This window comes from Hyperolius riggenbachi, chromosome 8 (genome assembly GCF_040937935.1).
Source record: "Hyperolius riggenbachi isolate aHypRig1 chromosome 8, aHypRig1.pri, whole genome shotgun sequence".
NCBI classification, from domain to species: domain Eukaryota; kingdom Metazoa; phylum Chordata; class Amphibia; order Anura; family Hyperoliidae; genus Hyperolius; species Hyperolius riggenbachi.
Genome location: NC_090653.1, coordinates 28,232,058 through 28,250,523, shown reverse-complemented (window position 1 = coordinate 28,250,523; position 18,466 = coordinate 28,232,058). Strand labels below are relative to the sequence as shown.

General features: G+C 46.1%; 1 protein-coding gene across 1 annotated transcript in view; it reads left to right on the top strand.

Moving 5' to 3' along the window:
- The first annotated feature begins 373 nt into the window (after positions 1-373).
- The window catches only part of LOC137527221 (olfactory receptor 2AP1-like), a 32,519-nt gene continuing 14,426 nt past the window's right edge, over positions 374-18,466 (top strand). The window contains exon 1 of the mRNA XM_068247725.1: positions 374-1,303. Coding sequence (XP_068103826.1) covers positions 374-1,303 — 930 coding nt within the window. The remainder of the gene's footprint in view (positions 1,304-18,466) is intronic.

Genomic DNA, 18,466 nt, shown 5'->3' with positions numbered 1-18,466 from the left:
CATCATTCTCTGCAAATACTATATAAAAATTCTGTGAAATCCAAACGTGGACAGTGAAATGCATATGTGTTTTTTTTCTCTGAGACCTTATACCTAACAGCTCCTCTTTAACAACATTCATTAAATTTTACTGCGTAATAGTAAATATAATTTGTTGTAAAGTTATATTAGCTTCCTATATTGTCTCAATGTCTCCGTGTCATATCTGACCAAGACCCTTTTTATCAGCCAAAGGGACAATGATGTTTTTTGTCTAGCAGTAAACGTTTGGGCTTGTCCATGCTGCACCGTAAGCCAATACAGTTCCAGACATGATTTGTTCAATATGTGGGGAATCTTATTATTGTTACTCTTTTAGCTTATAGAATAAACCATGAATGAGAAGAACAAGACAACAGTGACCTATTTTATACTCAAAGGGATTTCAGATGTCCCCGAGTTGCAGGTTCTGATTTTCCTCCTGGTTCTTCTCATTTATCTCATCACTCTAGGGGGCAACGTGACCATTGTCCTGCTGGTTTGCCTGGACTCTCATCTCCACACTCCCATGTACTTCTTCCTCTGTAACCTGTCCTGTCTCAACATATCTTCTACCACAGTTAGCCTTCATAAGGTCCTTGTCAACTTTGTAACAGGAGATAAGATTGTATCTTTTATTAATTGCATGGTACAGGTGTATTTCTTTTCTTGGTTATCCAGCAACGACTTTATTTTGCTTACAGCCATGAGCTACGACCGTTACGTCGCGATTTGTAAACCACTGCATTATTCAACTGTCATGAATGGTAGAGCTTGTACCGCTTTGGCCACATTCTGCTGGGTATTCAGTCTTCTACAGGTGCTTCCTGCCTTGATCATATTATCGCAATACTCTTGCTACACATCAAACATTATTAACCACTTTTTATGTGATGCTATACTTCTGATGACTCTTTCTTGCAGCGACACCTCCCTTTTGGAACTGTTGATCTACACCGAGGGGGCTTTACTTGCAACATTTACCCCTTTTCTCCTCACCTTTATCTCCTACGTTTTCATCATTACCACCATAATGGGAATAAGGTCTGCTATTGGCAGATCTAAAGCCTTCTATACGTGTTCCTCACACCTTACCGTTGTTACACTTCTCTACACAATTATCATTTGTCAATATTTGATACCAGCCGGTACCTTTAAGTCTGGCAAAATGTTATCTTTGTTCAACACAGCTGTGGTTCCCATGCTAAATCCCTTCATTTACAGTTTGAAAAATAAGGATGTCAAGTCTGCTCTAAAGAGACAACAAAAATATTTTTTGTCAATTGTTAGAAAACAAGTTAGCCAATAATTTGCAAAAGTAAAAATTATACATTAAAGGACAACTCTCAAGGTTAGCTACAATTCTAAAAGTCACATATATTTCCAGTAATTACTAGCAAATAGCAACACAAAGGATTTTTTCATCTTTTCATTTGTGTGAAGACAAAGTGACAGAGAAGAGTTCTCACTGTGGGCATTACTATGGAGGGCTGTGTCCAGCACATCTAGCATACAGAAACAGTCCTCACTGCCTCTAATACTGTGAGTAAAATGAGTTCAGAATGATAGAAAGCAGAAATATACCTTAAATAGACAAGACATGACAAGACAAATAACATTTATATTGCGCTTTTCTCCTTGCGGACTCAAAGCGCCAGAGCAGAGCAGCAGCCACTAGGGCGCGCTCTATTGGCAGTAGCAGTGTAAGGGAGACTTGCCAAAGGTCCCCTACTGAATTAGTGCTGGCTTACTGAACAGGCAGAGCCGAGATTCGAACCCTGGTCTCCTGTGTCAGAGGCAGAGCCCTTAACCATTACACAATCAGCCAAATAATCATCAGCTGCAGCTGTGTGTCTGATCCTGTGTCTCTCTCTTTCTCTCTCTGCCTCAGCAGTGTAAAGTAAACAATTTACAGCCTGAGAGAAGTATAACCTAGCTACACAGTACAGCTCTACCTCCCCTCCCCACTGTGCCAACACTAAATTGTTGCAAACAGCTTATAAACAAAGCATTTTTTTCACACAGGCTGTGCTGAGAGACCTTAAGCACTCTACTGTTGCTGGCTAAAATTTCAAATGTGGGGTTTGAAGAAAAACTGTTTCTTTGATGGTTGTTCTTTAAGATAGACCAGTTCATTTCTACATTATTACACCAGACAAGTACCCCCTATCATGGGATACTTCATCCCAAGTACCCCTAACAAATACGGGATCAGTATCAAAGATCATTTATTTTTTCAGAATCAGATTTATTTTTGTATGTAATCGTTTTGTTTACTTTTTTTGGGGGGGGGGGGGGTGCAAAATTAGTTTGCACTCACAAGGAATTGGCAATTGCTTACAGACTCCCTATCATGAAAAATTGTAAAAAATAATATGCATGTGCATGTCTATGTATAAATTGTATGCTTTTTAAAGAGTAAAATGCATTCGATTTTTTTTCCTATGTAGCTGTCACTTACAATAGGTTGTAAAAATCTGACAAAACTGTTAGGTTTTGGACTAGACCATTTCCTCATGGGGGCATACTCAGGCTTCTCTATATTTTCAAATGCACTTACTGAATGGCAGCTGCTCAGCCCAACTGCAAACATAGTGTGCAAATATGTAAAAAGGCCAGTCGTCATCTTCGTACAGATCCATTTCATAATGTACTTTTATAAAGACTAAAGGACATTCTAAGACTCCCCCATAAGGAGATGGACTAATACAAACCCTGTCAGATCTTTCAGATTTTCACTGCCTACTTTAAGGGACAGCAACATAGGAGAAAAGTAATTTATAGTGCATCCTACTCTTGGAGAAATGTACGTTTTACTGTATAAGTATGTGTACACGTGTATTTTAAATTTTACAATTTTTGAGATAGTGGCCCTTAAATCCTATAGCAGCCAATTTATTTAGAGGCTTGCAAGTGCTCCAGGCCAATTTATTTTAGCATGTTTTTACTTCTTATTTGTTACATTTCCTTGATTCTAATTAGTACTGCTGTAATGTGTATTTATGAAAATAAAAAACAAGTGTCAGCGCCAAGGCAGAAGGCGACCGCAGCCGAGAAGGACAATGTCCAAAAGTCCACACAAGCAATGAATATATAAAGTCAGCGCAGGTCTATAGTAATACAGCTTTCATCATTTTTTGGTATACAGGATCTTCGAACAAAAGGGTAAAGAAGCAAGGCTTACCAGATTCCAACAACCCACATTATAAGGTTGTAAACGAGTTTGATAGGTGGTCCGCAGAACTTTCAAATGGTGTCGTTTCACCAGCGATGTTGCACACTACATGCAACATCGCTGCATGTAGTTGCATTCCCGACAGGCGGCACCTGTCGCCTTTCCGACAGGTGCCGCCTGTCGGGAAGGCGACAGGCGGCACCATTTTATTTGAGGTCTTCTATTGACCATTTTATGCGCGCTACTTTTTCGGGGTTCCCAGTGCACGGGCCCCGTATGTGAGTTTTCCTTTATCCTTGTTTTTAATTGTTTTACTTGTTATGTAATAAAGACGGTTTACACTTAGATGTGCCGTACATCTCTTTCATGTCACTATCCTACTGGACTCCCCTTTGGTGAGTCTCTGCGACCTCAGGATATCTAATATATTCCGGAGGAATCTGTGGTGTGCAACATCGCTGGTGAAACGACACCATTTGAAAGTTCTGCGGACCACCTATCAAACTCGTTTACAACCTTATAATGTGGGTTGTTGGAATCTGGTAAGCCTTGCTTCTTTACCAATGTGTATTTATGGCCATGTGTCACTAGGGGGCAGTGTAAGACAATAACAGAAGATGCTATATTTTCTGCTAGTGGAGAGAGATCAAAGCATTCCAATAATTTACAGCACGACGAGTTCTGCCAACTGAGATCAAAAGCAGTCCACTTGTCTTAAATGAGATAACTCTTTTGAAGCTGCTAATGGGTTAACAGACACAGACAATATGATACACAGACAAAGTGTAAATATTATAAATCATGGACAGTACAGGAGTTAAAATAGTGGACAGCAGGATGAGAAGCATTTGTTTTCCAGCTACAGTTCTGTTCTGTAAAGCTTTTAAGCTCTAGCAGTTTCATAATTGCTGTTTGTACTGGATGGATTTACATAGTTTTGCATTAAAGGAAATGTCAGGCAAATGAAGGTAGTCAAGCTCTACTTACCTGGGGCTTCCTCCAGCCCCTTGCAGCTGACATGTGCCTTATCGCAGCTCCGCTCCCAGCTGCCGCCCTGGGGTCCCCGCCTGTGCAGAGGCTGACCTTGGATGGGAGCGGAGCTACGACAAGGGACATGTCGGCTGCAAGGGGCTGGAGGAAGCCCCGGGTAAGTAAAGCTTGACTACCTGACCTTTCATTTAAATGGGGTCTGTTAGTGAAGGCAGACAGTGTAAAATGAAGTGGGCAGGGTGGGAGGGGTCAATCTAGGTTGGTTTCTTTCTGTTTGTGTTGCCGTAAAAGTCAAGCAGGAAAGTTAAGTTGACGATGATTCTTTCCGCTGTTTGGATGATGCACTGCAGTCTCACCTTGTCCTGTACGTAGCATGAGCCAAACCAGACAGTTATTGATGATTTGATGATGGATTCAACAATTGCAGTATAAAACTACACCATTATTTTCTTATATCTTTTTAGTACTCTATTATCATGCATAACTGATTTTCAAGCATTTACATTTGCTTTTAGTTACTTAAGAATACTTATTTAAAGGGTACCTAAGATGGGCAATTGGGAGAAAAATATACATACCTGGGGCTTCCTCCAGCCCCCTCCAGGCTAATTGCTCCCTCACTGTCCTCCGCCTCCTGTTTCCTCTGCAACCTACCCCAAAAAGTCTTCTAGTTAGGGCCAATTGGCATAGTCCAGCCGTGCGCGCTCCCGTGTCGCGCTCCCGTAGTTGGGAGCGTTCTGTGCTTGTGTGTTCTGGCCTCCCCCCTCGTCCCCATACCCTCAGCATGTCCCCCATGTTTTCCAGGAAGTGATATCGGCTTCCTCAAGGGCCAGTGTGTGACTGCAGTGGTGCTCAACAGAGCTCGAATATTCGAGTAGCTCGAATATTCGAGCTCTTTTTCAGCTATTCGAGCTCGGTATTCGAGCTCCGAATAGCTGGAGATATTCGAATGGGCTATTCGAGTGAACTCGAATAGCACATTCACTATTCGCGCTATTCGAGCTAACAGCGCTGTTCGAGCTCGATTACCGAGCTCGAATAGCGTCATAGCCCAGATTGATGTCCTCAGAGCCAATCAGAGGGCTCCCAGGCCCTCTGACGGCAGCCAATCACTGAGGGGGACCCTGGCCAGCCCCTACCCTATAAATAGCGGCCGCCATGTTCGTTTTTTCCGTCCTTGCCTGACTTTGTACAGAGAGAGATCTGCTCCTTTGTGCTTTGGCTTAGCAAGAGCTTTATTGTGGTCATTCACCTAGCGTTTTTGCTCACATACACCTCCTATATACACCTATATTGTTGTTAGTTAGATAGACATTGTATTTTAGTTAGTAGCTTGTGTGTTACTAGAGAGCCAGCTGCTGCAGGCAAGCTTACACAACTTTAGGCCTCAGGGCCTGCCTGTGTGGGCAGCTCAGCTGTTCTCTCCTGTCCTCTGTTAGTTTATCTCTCATCTATACCAGTATTTCTGCTGTCCTTTACTAGCTACTGAGTGATTGTATTTTGTATTGTAGTTATATAACTGTACTAGGACACTCACTGTCACTGTTTGTTCATAGCTCCTGGGTGTGACCGTGTGTGTGTGCGTGCACTGCACTGTAGTGTACACACACTCTATTTCCTTCTGATTACTGATTAATTATTGTAATTTCTAGTTGTACTTACTGTTACTACTTACTGTACTAGGGAGGGACACTCAGTCACTGTTCATAGGCTAGCTACTGCGTGTGTGTGCGCGTGCACTGTCTGTAGTCGTGTACACACACTCTATTTCCTTGTGATTACTACTGAATCTGATTATTGTAATTTCTACTAGTTGTACTTCCTGACTGTTACTACTTACTTACTGTACTAGGGTAGGGAAACTCACTCAGTCACTGTTCATAGGCTAGCTCCTGCGCATGTGTGCGCGTGCGTGCACTCACTGTCTGTAGTGTACACACACTCTATTTCCTTGTGATTACTACTGATTATTGTAATTTCTAGTTGTACTTCCTGACTGTTACTACTTACTTACTGTACTAGGGACACTCACTCAGTCACTGTTCATAGGCTAGCTCCTGCGTGTGTGTGCGCGTGCGTGCACTCACTGTCTGTAGTGTACACACACTCTATTTCCTTGTGATTACTACTGATTATTGTAATTTCTAGATGTACTTCCTGACTGTTACTACTTACTTACTGTACTAGGGACACTCACTTAGTCACTGTTCATAGGCTAGCTCCTGCACGTGTGTGCGCGTGCGTGCACTCACTGTCTGTAGTGTACACACACTCTATTTCCTTGTGATTACTACTGATTATTGTAATTTCTAGTTGTACTTCCTGACTGTTACTACTTACTTTCTGTACTAGGGACACTCACTCAGTCACTGTTCATAGGCTAGCTCCTGCGCGTGTGTGCGCATGCGTGCACTCACTGTCTGTAGTGTACACACACTCTATTTCCTTGTGATTACTACTGATTATTGTAATTTCTAGTTAGTGTACTAGGGGACACACTCAATGTTCACTGTTCACACTTACTGATTACCGATTATTGTATTTTGTATTTGTACTGTACTAATCAGTTAGCAAACTAATCACTTAGTGATTAGTGTCACCTCACCCACCAACCCACTCCATTAAAGTACCCCACTTTTCACCCGCCCTTTTAAAAAACTTTTGTGTTTACGCCCAAAACATCTAAGATGTCTGGAAGTGGCAGCCAGCGCGGTTTGGGCAAGGGGAAGGGCAGCAAGGGAATCAGGAGGAGAGGGAGCAGCATTGTGACAAGCCGCGGTCGCGCCACCATGCACAGTTCCGCAGCAGCAGCGTCAGTGGCTAACATTCCTCCTATAGCCACTGGCCGTGGACGCCTTGGGCGCCGCCCAGCAGGAGCATCTGCAACTCACGCTGCAGAGACACAGCAGCAGCAGCGTGTAGCACCTGCTCCGATTTTCCTCCAGCCGGGTCGGAAACGTCCCATTGAGGAAAAGGATGCAGACTTGGGGTGCAACTGATGACGGAGGATGAGCAGCCCGCCATCAGCTCTGCATCCGAGGCCTCCACCCTCACCGCCACCACCACCACCACCCCTGTTCGCAGCAGCCGCCCAGCAGGGCCTGGGGAGGAGGCCAGTTCACCGTCACTCGCTGACCTGTCATTCAGCAGTCTTTTGACCCCAGGCATCATGAGTAAATTGTCTGCTGTTGTTGGCGATCTTGAGGAGGAGATGCTGATGGGCACTTTGGGGGAGGAGGGATTGGACAGCAAGACTGTGGCGACAGTCAAGCAGCCCATCCATGCATCAGGAGAGGAGTTTGGGGGGTCATCATCCCAGCAGGACATGTTTCAGGAGGGGGAGGATGATGATGACACGGTGACAGACAAAGACTGGGTGCCACCAGCTCCAGGGGATGTCGTCATCAGCAGCTCTGAGGAGGAGGAGGATGCGCTTGTGGGCCTTGCAAGGAGGCGCATCATTGCAAGCATTGGCAGCAGTAGGCAGGTCCCACAGCCTGCTGGTGTCTCAGGCTCAGCAGCAGCAGCAGCAGCATCTGCCAGGACCACCACCAGCTGCACCCAAGCCCCCGCCCCAACCACCACAGGGAGACAGGCAGCAGCGGCTCCAGGCCGTAGGGGGTTGTTTTTGTCACCAATCTGGCGGTTTTTCACCATGCCCACAGTGTACAGCAAGTACGCCACTTGCAACCACTGTCAGCGGAAGTTGAGCAGAGGTGCAGACCCCTTAAAGTTCAGCACCAGCTCGCTCATCAACCACCTTGCTGCGAAACATTTCCACCAGCATGAGGAGTTCCAGAGGCTGAAGGCATCTGGTGCTGGCAGTGGCACCATACCCATTACTGCACAGCCTTCAGCAGCAGCAGCAGCAGCAACAGCAGCCACCCGCCCTCCTGCTCCTCCAGCAGCACCAGCAGGAGTGCGGAAACGCACTGCTCCTCCCCCCTCTGCAACTCCTGCCGCCGACACTGAGGCCTGTTCTGGCAGCCAGTCCTCAGTGGCCTCCTCTGCTGTGTCTGCTGATTCCCGTGCCAGCAAAAGGCCACGCCAGAGCCTTTTGAGCGAGTCCTTCCAGGGGGTGGTTAGGGCTCTGCCTCCCAGCAGCCGTCGTGTGCGGCAGCTGAACGGCTTGCTGGCACGGGCCATGTGCTCCCAACTCCTGCCGTACACGCTCAGGCAGGAGGGGAGCGACATGCGTGCGCTGCTTGCTTGTGCAGCCCCAGACTGGCAGCTCCCCAGCAGACACTTCTTCGCCCGCAAGGCCATTCCTGCACTGCACCACTTTGTGATGGCCAATGTGGAGCGAGGGCTGGAGCACGCGGTTGGTGAAAGGGTCCACGTCACCATGGACTCCTGGAGCAGCCGCTTCCGGACAGGCCGCTACCTGTCCTTCACTGTCCACTGGGTCAGCTTGGTGGAAGGGGGTGAGGATGGGAGAGCAGCAGCGGGCACAGCAGCAGCAGCAACACAGTGGGTGGTGCCACCCCGCAGGGTCAGGGGAACTGCAGCAGGTTCCTCCGATCCTCTGCCATCCTCCGGCACACCTGGCCAAACCCCCCGCCTCAGCAGCAGCGTGAAGGCCCGCCACTGCCAAGCGCTGCTGCACTTGGTCAGCCTTGGGAAGACCAAACTGACGGCAACCCATGTGTTGGCCAAACTCCAGGAGCAGGAGAGGATTTGGCTGACCCCCAGAGGCCTCAGAGTCGGAGAGGTGGTGGCCGACAATGGGGCCAATCTGGTTGCTGCAATAGACAGGGGTAACCTGACCCACATCCCCTGTCTTGCCCACGTGCTGAACCTGGTGGTGCAGAAGTTCTTGCGCACCTACCAGGGGATGGGCGAACTGCTGGAAACGGCAAGGAACGTTGTGCGTCACTTCCGGCGCTCGGCTGCAGCCTGTGCGAGCCTGGAAGACGTGCAAAAGGAGCTGGAGCTGCCACGCCATCGGCTGATCCTTGACGTTCCGACTCGCTGGAACTCCACCCTGGCGATGTTGGAGCGTCTAGTTGAACAGAAGCACGCTGTCAACCAGTACCTTGCCCTGGCCACTGTGTCCGCCGCTCAGAGAAGGGACAGGACCAGCAACATCCCGTCCATCATCCCCGATGATGACTGGAGGCACATGCAGCAGGTGTGCTTAGTGCTGGCTCCCCTTCTGCAGGCCACTAACATGGTGAGCAGGGACCATGCTATGGTCTGCGAGTGGGTGCCCCTGGTTTGTCTGCTGAACAGGGCCCTCGATGCTTTGCTGGAACAGGGAGCGGCAGCCTTGGACCAGCAGGAGCGTCATGCAGCTGCACAGTCCACCTCTGAGGGGGAGGAGGAGGAGGACTTGGTGGAGGTCCCTGACCTTGCTGCTGATGAGGGGGATCAGCACAGTGCAGCTGAGTTGGTGCGGGGGTGGAGAGAAGATGAGGCTGAGGAGGGAGAGGAGGAGGATGAGGACAGCACTGCCGCCGATGTGCCAGCACACGTGGCCCGCCTCTTCCCAATGGCAGCGCACATGCTGACGTGCCTGCGCAAGGACCCCAGGGTGATCTAGATGAAGCAGAGGGAGGACATCTGGATCAGCATGATGTTGGACCCACGCCTCAAGGGGAAGTTGAGCCAGTTCCTGCCGCCTGCAGGAGGAGACCCAGCGCAACAAATAAGGAACTTGCAGCAGGCCCTTGTTGAGCGCTTGGAGGAAGCCTTCCCTCAGCCTTCCACCCCCACTGTCCAGCCTGCACAGAGGCAGCAGCAGGTGCCTGCATCCAGCAGCAAGCGCCCCACAGACCTGCTGTCTCTCAGCAACGAGCTCTACAGGACTGTAGAGGCTCCGGTAGCAGTGACTAGAGAGGAGGTGCATGCAGCAGCATCCTCCTCCGGTCACAGCCAGCGCCTGACCCGAATGGTGGCTGACTACATGGGGTCCTACAGCGGGCTTGACAGCGATGCCCCTGTTGATCCCATGGAGTATTGGGTCAAGCGCCTGGAGATCTGGAGCGAGCTGGCGCAGTACGCCCTGGAAGTGCTGTCCTGTCCCCCTTCCAGCGTGCTGTCCGAGCGCTGCTTCAGTGCAGCTGGTGGCGTGGTCACCGAGAAACGCTCATGTCTGTCTCACAAGTCTGTGGACAGACTGACGTTTCTCAAGATGAACCAGGCGTGGGTAGAAGGCGAGTTCCTGGCCCCTGTTGTCGGCAAGAGGGGGACATGAACTGAAGAACCATCGTTAATGTGCCTTACCACCCTTTACCACCTCCTGGCTCCTGCTCACTAAGCCAGCCTGGTTCACTTTGACTATTACGTCGCCTGCAGCCACACATTTTACACCTACAGTGGGCTGCTGTGTACTGCCCTTCTGCTGTCTGTCTGTGTTTCCCACTGCCAGGGTACACAGATTTACCTTCTGCTGCCACTCTGCCACCAGCTATTACGTCAAACAATAGCTATATCTGTCTGTGTAATTTTCTATAAAAAACAAAACAAATAAACCCCCCCCAAAAAAAAGGTTTAATTTTTCTGAGGTGCCCGGGTTGAAAACTGTGTTGTCCCAGTTGTGTATTGGACACGATGTGGGCTGCACGACCGCTGTCTGGGACCTCCTGCTGTGTTTATTTACAGCCCTGGTATCACCGCTAGGTACCAGGGCTATATTATGTCACGCTGCCTGCCTGGCCTGCTGCCACACTCACACTACTCCTCCATTCCTCCTGCTGCTGCTGCTGTCTGTCTGTGTTTCCCACTGCCAGGGTACACAGAATTTCCTTCTGCTGCCACTCTGCCACCAGCTATTACGTCAAACAATAGTTGCTCACATTACTCCTCCATTCCTCCTGCTGCTGCTGCTGTCTGTCTGTGTTTCCCACTGCCAGGGTACACAGAATTACCTTCTGCTGCCACTCTGCCACCAGCTATTACGTCAAACAATAGCTATATCTGTCTGTGTAATTTGTTGTAAAAACAAAACAAATAAACCAAAAAAAAAAAAGGTTTAATTTTTCTGAGGTGCCCGGGTTGAAAACTGTGTTGTCCCAGTTGTGTATTGGACACGATGTGGGCTGCACGACCGCTGTCTGGAACCTCCTGCTGTGTTTATTTACAGCCCTGGTATCACCGCTAGGTACCAGGGCTATTATGTCACGCTGCCTGCCTCATTGACTGCCTGCTGCTACACACTCATCCTCCTCCTCCTGCGGCTGAATTTACCTCCTGCTGTCTGTGTGTTTCCACTGCCAGGGAGCACATACAATGGCGCTTCCAACATGCGTGCGCCACCAGCTATTTGTTACGCTCAAAAATAGCTGCATTTCTTTAAAAAAAACAAAAAATTATATATACTTTTTATTAATACTGTGTGATATTATTTTTAGAGGTGTCCGGGTTGAAAACTGTGTTGTCCCAGTTGTGTATTGGACATGATGTGGGCTTCACGACCGCTGTCTGGAACCTCATGCTGTGTATTTACGGCCTGGTACCACCGCTAGGTACCACAGCCTATTATGTCTCGTCTCGCTGCCTGCCTCATTGACTGCCTGCTGCCACACAATCATCCTCCTCCTCCTGCTGCTGAATTTACCTCCTGCTGTCTGTGTGTTTCCACTGCCAGGGAGCACATACAATGGTGCTTCCAACATGCGTGCACAACCAGCTATTTATTACACTCAAAAATAGCTGCATTTCTTAAAAAAAAAATATAAAAGAGAAATAAGTGAAGAAGAAGAAGACGATATAGAAAAAGAAGGAGAAGAAGAAGAAGAAGGAGAAGAAGAAGAAGAAGATGAAGATGAAGAAGATGAAGAAGATGAAGAAGAAGATGAAGAAGATGAAGAAGATGAAGAAGATGAAGAAGAAGAAGAAGAAGAAGATGATGAAGAAGAAGATGAAGAAGATGAAGAAGAAGATGAAGAAGATGAAGAAGAAGAAGATGAAGAAGATGAAGAAGAAGAAGATGATGAAGAAGAAGAAGAAGAAGATGATGAAGAAGATGAAGAAGAAGAAGATGAAGAAGAAGAAGATGATGAAGAAGAAGATGAAGAAGAAGATGATGATGAAAAAGAAGATGAAGAAGAAGATGATGATGAAAAAGAAGATGAAGAAGAAGATGATGATGAAGAAGATGAAGAAGAAGAAGATGAAGAAGAAGAAGACGATATAGAAGAAGAAGAAGATATAGAAGAAGATATAGAAGAAGAAGATATAGAAGAAGAAGATATAGAAGAAGAAGATATAGAAGATAAAGAAGAAGAAGAAGTATATACAGTACTGAACAACATTTTGGACACAACTTCTCTTTCCACCTTTTTTTTTTTAAAGGAACATCCCCACATAATCACTTGCTGTTGTTACTTGGAAAAAAAAGATGTTTCTTGCATCATTCACCCTCAAAACAAGTGTTGGAAGCTATTTAAGGCCAATTTGAATAGTCAGCTCGAATAATGAGCTCGAATACCGACTCGAATAGTGAGGTCGAAGTCCAAGGTCGAATCGAATAGTAAAAAATATTCGACTCGAATATTCGACCGAATTCGAATAATTTACTATTCGAATTCGACCAAACTCGAATTATAAAAAGGGGTATCCGAGCATCACTAGACTGCAAAGACACTGAACAGTGTCTTTTAAATGGTCAGCAGTAGGATTATTGGCCGCACCTGTGATTAGAAATGTTGCTGCAAAAAAAAATAAGCTTCTGTAAGTGGGAGACAACCACTCCTAATAAGGAACAAAGGAACAAAGAAGGAAATATATGAGCAACTCCCCCTATCCACAATAGTTTGTATGCATCCCCACACTCAATGCAAAATGTAAAACAATTATTTATAAATTATTAATCAGTTGCAATTATTATTATTATTATTATTATTTAGTATTTATATAGCGCCAACATATTACGCAGCGCTGTACAGTGTATATATATTTTGTCTTGTCACTAACTGTCGTCCCTCAAAGGAGCTCACAATCTAATCCCTACCATTGCCATATGTCTATATATAGTATATACAGTATCAGCAGTATGTTAACAAATTAGTCAATACTATTCTATTGACATAGTGCCCATAATTCCATGAACCAAAATGTCCTCAATATAAAGCAAATCCATCTGAGAAGAAAAAGCAAGAAAATCCCACAGAAGAGAACAAAATCCTCTTATCCATAAGAAAATCCAATGTCCTCTGCAAAGAAGAGCAAGACATTCCCAGAGTCAAACAAAAAATCCATCAACAGGTTTTCAAATGTCCTGGGATATTCAGTCTAAACATGGTATGACCTTCATAGCTATGATGTACAGTTTCTTAGACAGAACAAAAAGATGCTGAAAAAAATAGAAAAGAAAACCACATAACTATATTGCAAAAATATGTACATCAAATTATTCCAAAAAGCCGGTGAAGGTTAATTCCTTATTTAAACCTCTCTGGGACATGGATTGTAACTAAAAGATCACGCTAGCTTCACTCTGTAGCAGAATTCGCTCTATAAAACCACTCCTTGGACTTGGTTTAACATGTTCTAAAACATACACTGATAAGCCTTGACCCAGAACTATTATGCACTTTCACAAAATGTTCAAGGACCGATGTTAACTTTTTACCATCATTTGTATCTCTGGTTGCCAATCTGATACTGTATTAGAGAAGTGCTGCTGGATCCTGGTTTTAAGGGCATTTTTTTGTCCTACATAGTATTTGTTACAGTGTATATATTAATTCCCTTGTGCGACGATTAACATAATTCCTTGAATGGAATCAACTTGTTTGCATAGTTCAGAAAACTTTTTTGAGGTCTCATAAATTTGCATATATTACAATCCCCACATGGGTAACTCCCCCTAATTCTAGTACCGCCACTTGATTACTTTGTTCTCTGAAAGTGACTCCTGCATAACTTGTCCTTCTTCAAATTAGGGCATCTTTTAGTCCTGAGACAGGCTCTCTCTTTGAAAAAAACAAGAAATAGTGGTGTGAGTAAGTAAAATGGGCCAATGTTTAACCAGAACTCTCAACCAGCTCCAATTGTTATTGTATCTACTACAAAGTCTCACCATGTTATTGCTTGTTCACCCTCATGGCTTCAATAGACGTTCCATATTGCTGTTCTTTTCTCTGTCACAGGCAGACCTGTGCAACCTTGATTCTGGGGCAGCCTATGTTTCTGAATCTTACAGTCATCAGAACAAATCCATTTTAATCTCAAAAACTGGTCATTTGGGATTTTGTCTTTTAACATGGATGATACACATGGAAGAGGGGGCTGCACGTGGAATGGGAGGGGCTGCTGTACATGGATGATACACATGGAAGAGGGGGCTGCACATGGAATGGGAGGGGGCTGCTGTACATGGATGATACACATGGAAGAGGGGGCTGCACATGGAATGGGAGGGGCTGCTGTACATGGATGTTAGACATGGAAGAGGGGGCTGCACGTGGAATGGGAGGGGCTGCTGTACATGGATGATACACATGGAAGAGGGGGCTGCACATGGAATGGGAGGGGGCTGCTGTGCATGGATGATACACATGGAAGAGGGGGCTGCACATGGAATGGGAGGGGGCTGCTGTACATGGATGATACACATGGAAGAGGGGACTGCACATGGAATGGGAGGGGCTGCTGTACATGGATGATACACATGGAAGAGGGGGCTGCACATGGAATGGGAGGGGCTGCAGTACGTGGATGATACACATGGAAGAGGGAGCTGCACGTGGAATGGGAGGGGTTGCTGTACATGGATGATACACATGGAAGAGGAGGCTGCACATGGAATGGGAGGGGCTGCTGTACATGGATGATACACATGGAAGAGGAGGCTGCACATGGAATGGGAGGGGCTGCTGTACATGGATGATACACATGGAAGAGGGGGCTGCACATGGAATGGGAGGGGCTGCTGTACATGGATGATACACATGGAAGAGGGGGCTGCACACTGAATGGGAGGGGGCTGCTGTACATGGATGATACACATGAAAGAGGGGGCTGCATGTGGAATGGGAGGGGCTGCTGTGCATGGATGATACACATGGAGGAGGGGGCTGCACACTGAATGGGAGGGGCTGCTGTACAGGGATGATACACATGGAGGAGGGGGCTGCACACGGAATGGGAGGGGGCTGCTGTACATGGATGATACACATGGAAAAGGGGGCTGCACACTGAATGGGAGGGGGCTGCTGTACATGGATGATACACATGGAAGAGGGGGCTGCACACGGAATGGGAGGGGGCAGCTGCACATGAAAGGTGAGACACAACATACTTGGCCTAGGTGCATAAAGGATTAAATCTGGCTTTGTCTGTCAGCACTCTGAAATTGAAAAAGTACCAAAAAGTAGGTGAAAAAGTACTGAAATTAAATTTCTGGTTATTTCCTTGCTTTCTGGTGGCTTCAAAGGCATTTCATTGATAAGGTGAAATATCACCAGAAAAACAGAGAGAGAGCGAGAGAGAGATGAAAAAGAATTCTTCACAATTAATTACATGTATGTAAACATTCTACCTTGCTTTACTCTATTAATTCTGAAAAATCTTTGTTTCTGAAAAGAGTTTTGTGACGTAAAACCTCTGCTTATCTGAAAGCCCCAGTAACTGGGGAAGGGGGGCTTAACAGGAAAAGTGTACGGGCTTTAGCCACATTGGGCTTGATTCACTAAATTATGCTAACCCATAGCACGGCCACGCCAGCATTTTTGTGCGCGCAATCGCAAATTTCCTCGTGCAATCACTAATAGAAAATTCGATTTGCGCGCAAAAATTTGCAATTGTGCACGAAAACTCATGCAAAAACAATAGCGTGGCTGTGCTATGAGTTAGCACGGTTTACTGGATCAAGCCCATTGCCTTTTTTCAGACAATCTTTTTTAGAATCGTGCAGTTTAATGTTCAGGTTAAAAGCTGGAAACGTATTTATTGTATTATTGTCTTAGCTGAATGACAGACTGACACAGTCTTCCTCACAATCTCTCAGTGTCCCAGAGTTAAAATATATGAACTATTGGCCTAACTAACTATCTAACTATCCCCTGAACTCAGAATTTATTCTTTGCCAGTAATTCGCTTTTTTGTCAGAGAGAACTAAGATAATAGTCCGACTATAAATTATATAAGTATTTTTGAAATTGTAGGTAAAAAAATCTCCAACACTATCCTTCTACTCTCTTCAGTTCCAGCCAGGTACTGAAAAAAATAAAATTTAGAGGTTCCACTTAAAGGACACCTGAACTGAGAGGGATATGGAGGCTGCTATATTTATTACCTTGTAAATAATACCAGTTGCCTGGTTGTCCTGCTGATCCTCTGCCTCTAATACTTTTAGCCATAGACCCTGAACAAGGATGGAGATCAGATGTTTCTGACTGAAGCCTGGTAGGATTTACCACATGCTTGTTTCTGGTGTTATTCAGACACTACTGCTGCCAAAGAGATCAGCAGGACTGCCAGGTAACTGGTATTGTTTAACCACCCTGGCGTTCTATTAAGATCGCCAGGGCGGCTGCAGGAGGGTTTCTTTTTAAATAAAAAAAAAACTATTCCATGCAGCCAACTGAAAGTTGAGCTGCATGAAAGCCCACTAGAGGGCGCTCCCGATCCGTAATTCTGATCGCCTCCGGCGGTCAGAATTAACAAGGAAGGCCGCAATGAGCGGCCTTCCTTGTTTTGCTTACTTCGTCGCCATAGCGACGAGCGGAGTGACGTCATGGACGTCAGCCGACGTCCTGACGTCAGCCGCCTCCGATCCAGCCCTTAGCGCTGGCCGGAACTGTTTGTTCCGGCTACGCTGGGCTCGGGCAGCTGGGGGGACCCTCTTTCGCCGCTGCACGCGGCGGATCGCCGTGCTGCGGCGGCGATCAGGTAGCACACGCGGCTCGCAAAGTGCCGGCTGAGTGTGCTGCTTTTTATTACATTAAAATCGTCCCAGCAGGGCCTGAGCGGCACCCTCTGGCGGTAATGGACGAGCTGAGCTCGTCCATACCGCTAAGGTGGTTAAAGGGAAATATATATGCCTCCATATCCCTCTCAGTTCAGGTGTCCTTTAAATCTTAGAATAGTGACCACCAGTGACCTCATTATGTAAGTGATGGCACAAGGAACCACAATAGTGTACTGATGAAAGATACCACCTTTGACCTAGAGACCAAGGTTCAAATCCTGGCTGCAGCCAGTTACCTCTTTAGTAAGGAATCCTTGGGCAAGATTCTCTAAAGTTTCTGGGGTAGTTATTGACTGCGCCCTGCAGCTTTAACATTATTATTAATATATTATAATATAATATATTAGGTAACCAATGAATTACTCAGTAGGGATAAGCTAAATTCATTTTCCTTTTCTGCGAGATAGTGTGTTAGGGCTGGTGCACACCAGAGCGGTTCTGAAGCGTTTTTTAAAATGCTTGCAGGGGGAAAACGCTTGGCTAATGGAAGTGAATGGGCTGGTGCACACCAGAGTGGGTTGTTTTTTCCACAAACACAAACTCGGGGGCTGCAGCATTTTTGAGATTTCTGAGGCGTTTCTGCCTCAATGTTAAAGTATAGGAAAGTGGAAAACTGCTCTGAAAAATGCCAGATCAGAGCGGTTTTCCAGGCGTTTTTGTTACAGAAGCTGTTCAGTAACAGCTTTTACTGTAACAATATTTGTAATCTGTTACACAAAAACGCTCCAAAAAACGCTAGACATGTTTACAAAACCTCTCTAAACATAACTAGAATCGCTCTGAACTCTGCTTCAAAAACCTCTAGCGTTTTGCAGATCTGCCAGTGGTTTTTGGTGTGCGCTGGGCCATAGTGGGTGTGGCCTGTAGCATAGAAGGTTAACTTGCACTGCGCTGCATGCTGCTCTCCATCTTGCAGACACTTCCACCTTCATAGCTGGAGAACAGCTCGATGGAGGGCAATATTCAGTGCAGCGGCAAGAGGTGCCAGCCTTTGTGAGCTTACCCTCTCTGCCAAAGCCCATGCCCAACAATGGCTGGTTCTGTTTTGCGGAATTTAAAACAGAATCTTGCTCATCCCTATTAAGCAGGGAATCACAATCCCAGGTTCCCCTGCAACAATAACATGTTTTCCCATCTCTTGTAGGCGGGGGCTGCAGATGTAACACTGAGAAGCATAGACACTCTTAAAAAAGACTACAATGTGTCTGCCATAGTGAGAAAACCCAACATGGAACATGGAAGAAAGCAGAAGACAAACCCGAATTTATTTATTCTTAATTACCATTTCACACCAAAGGGGTTTTTACCCTAATGGACAAAAGCGCTTTTCACCTTTCAGTGCCCATCTATTTAATTTGCCAATAGCT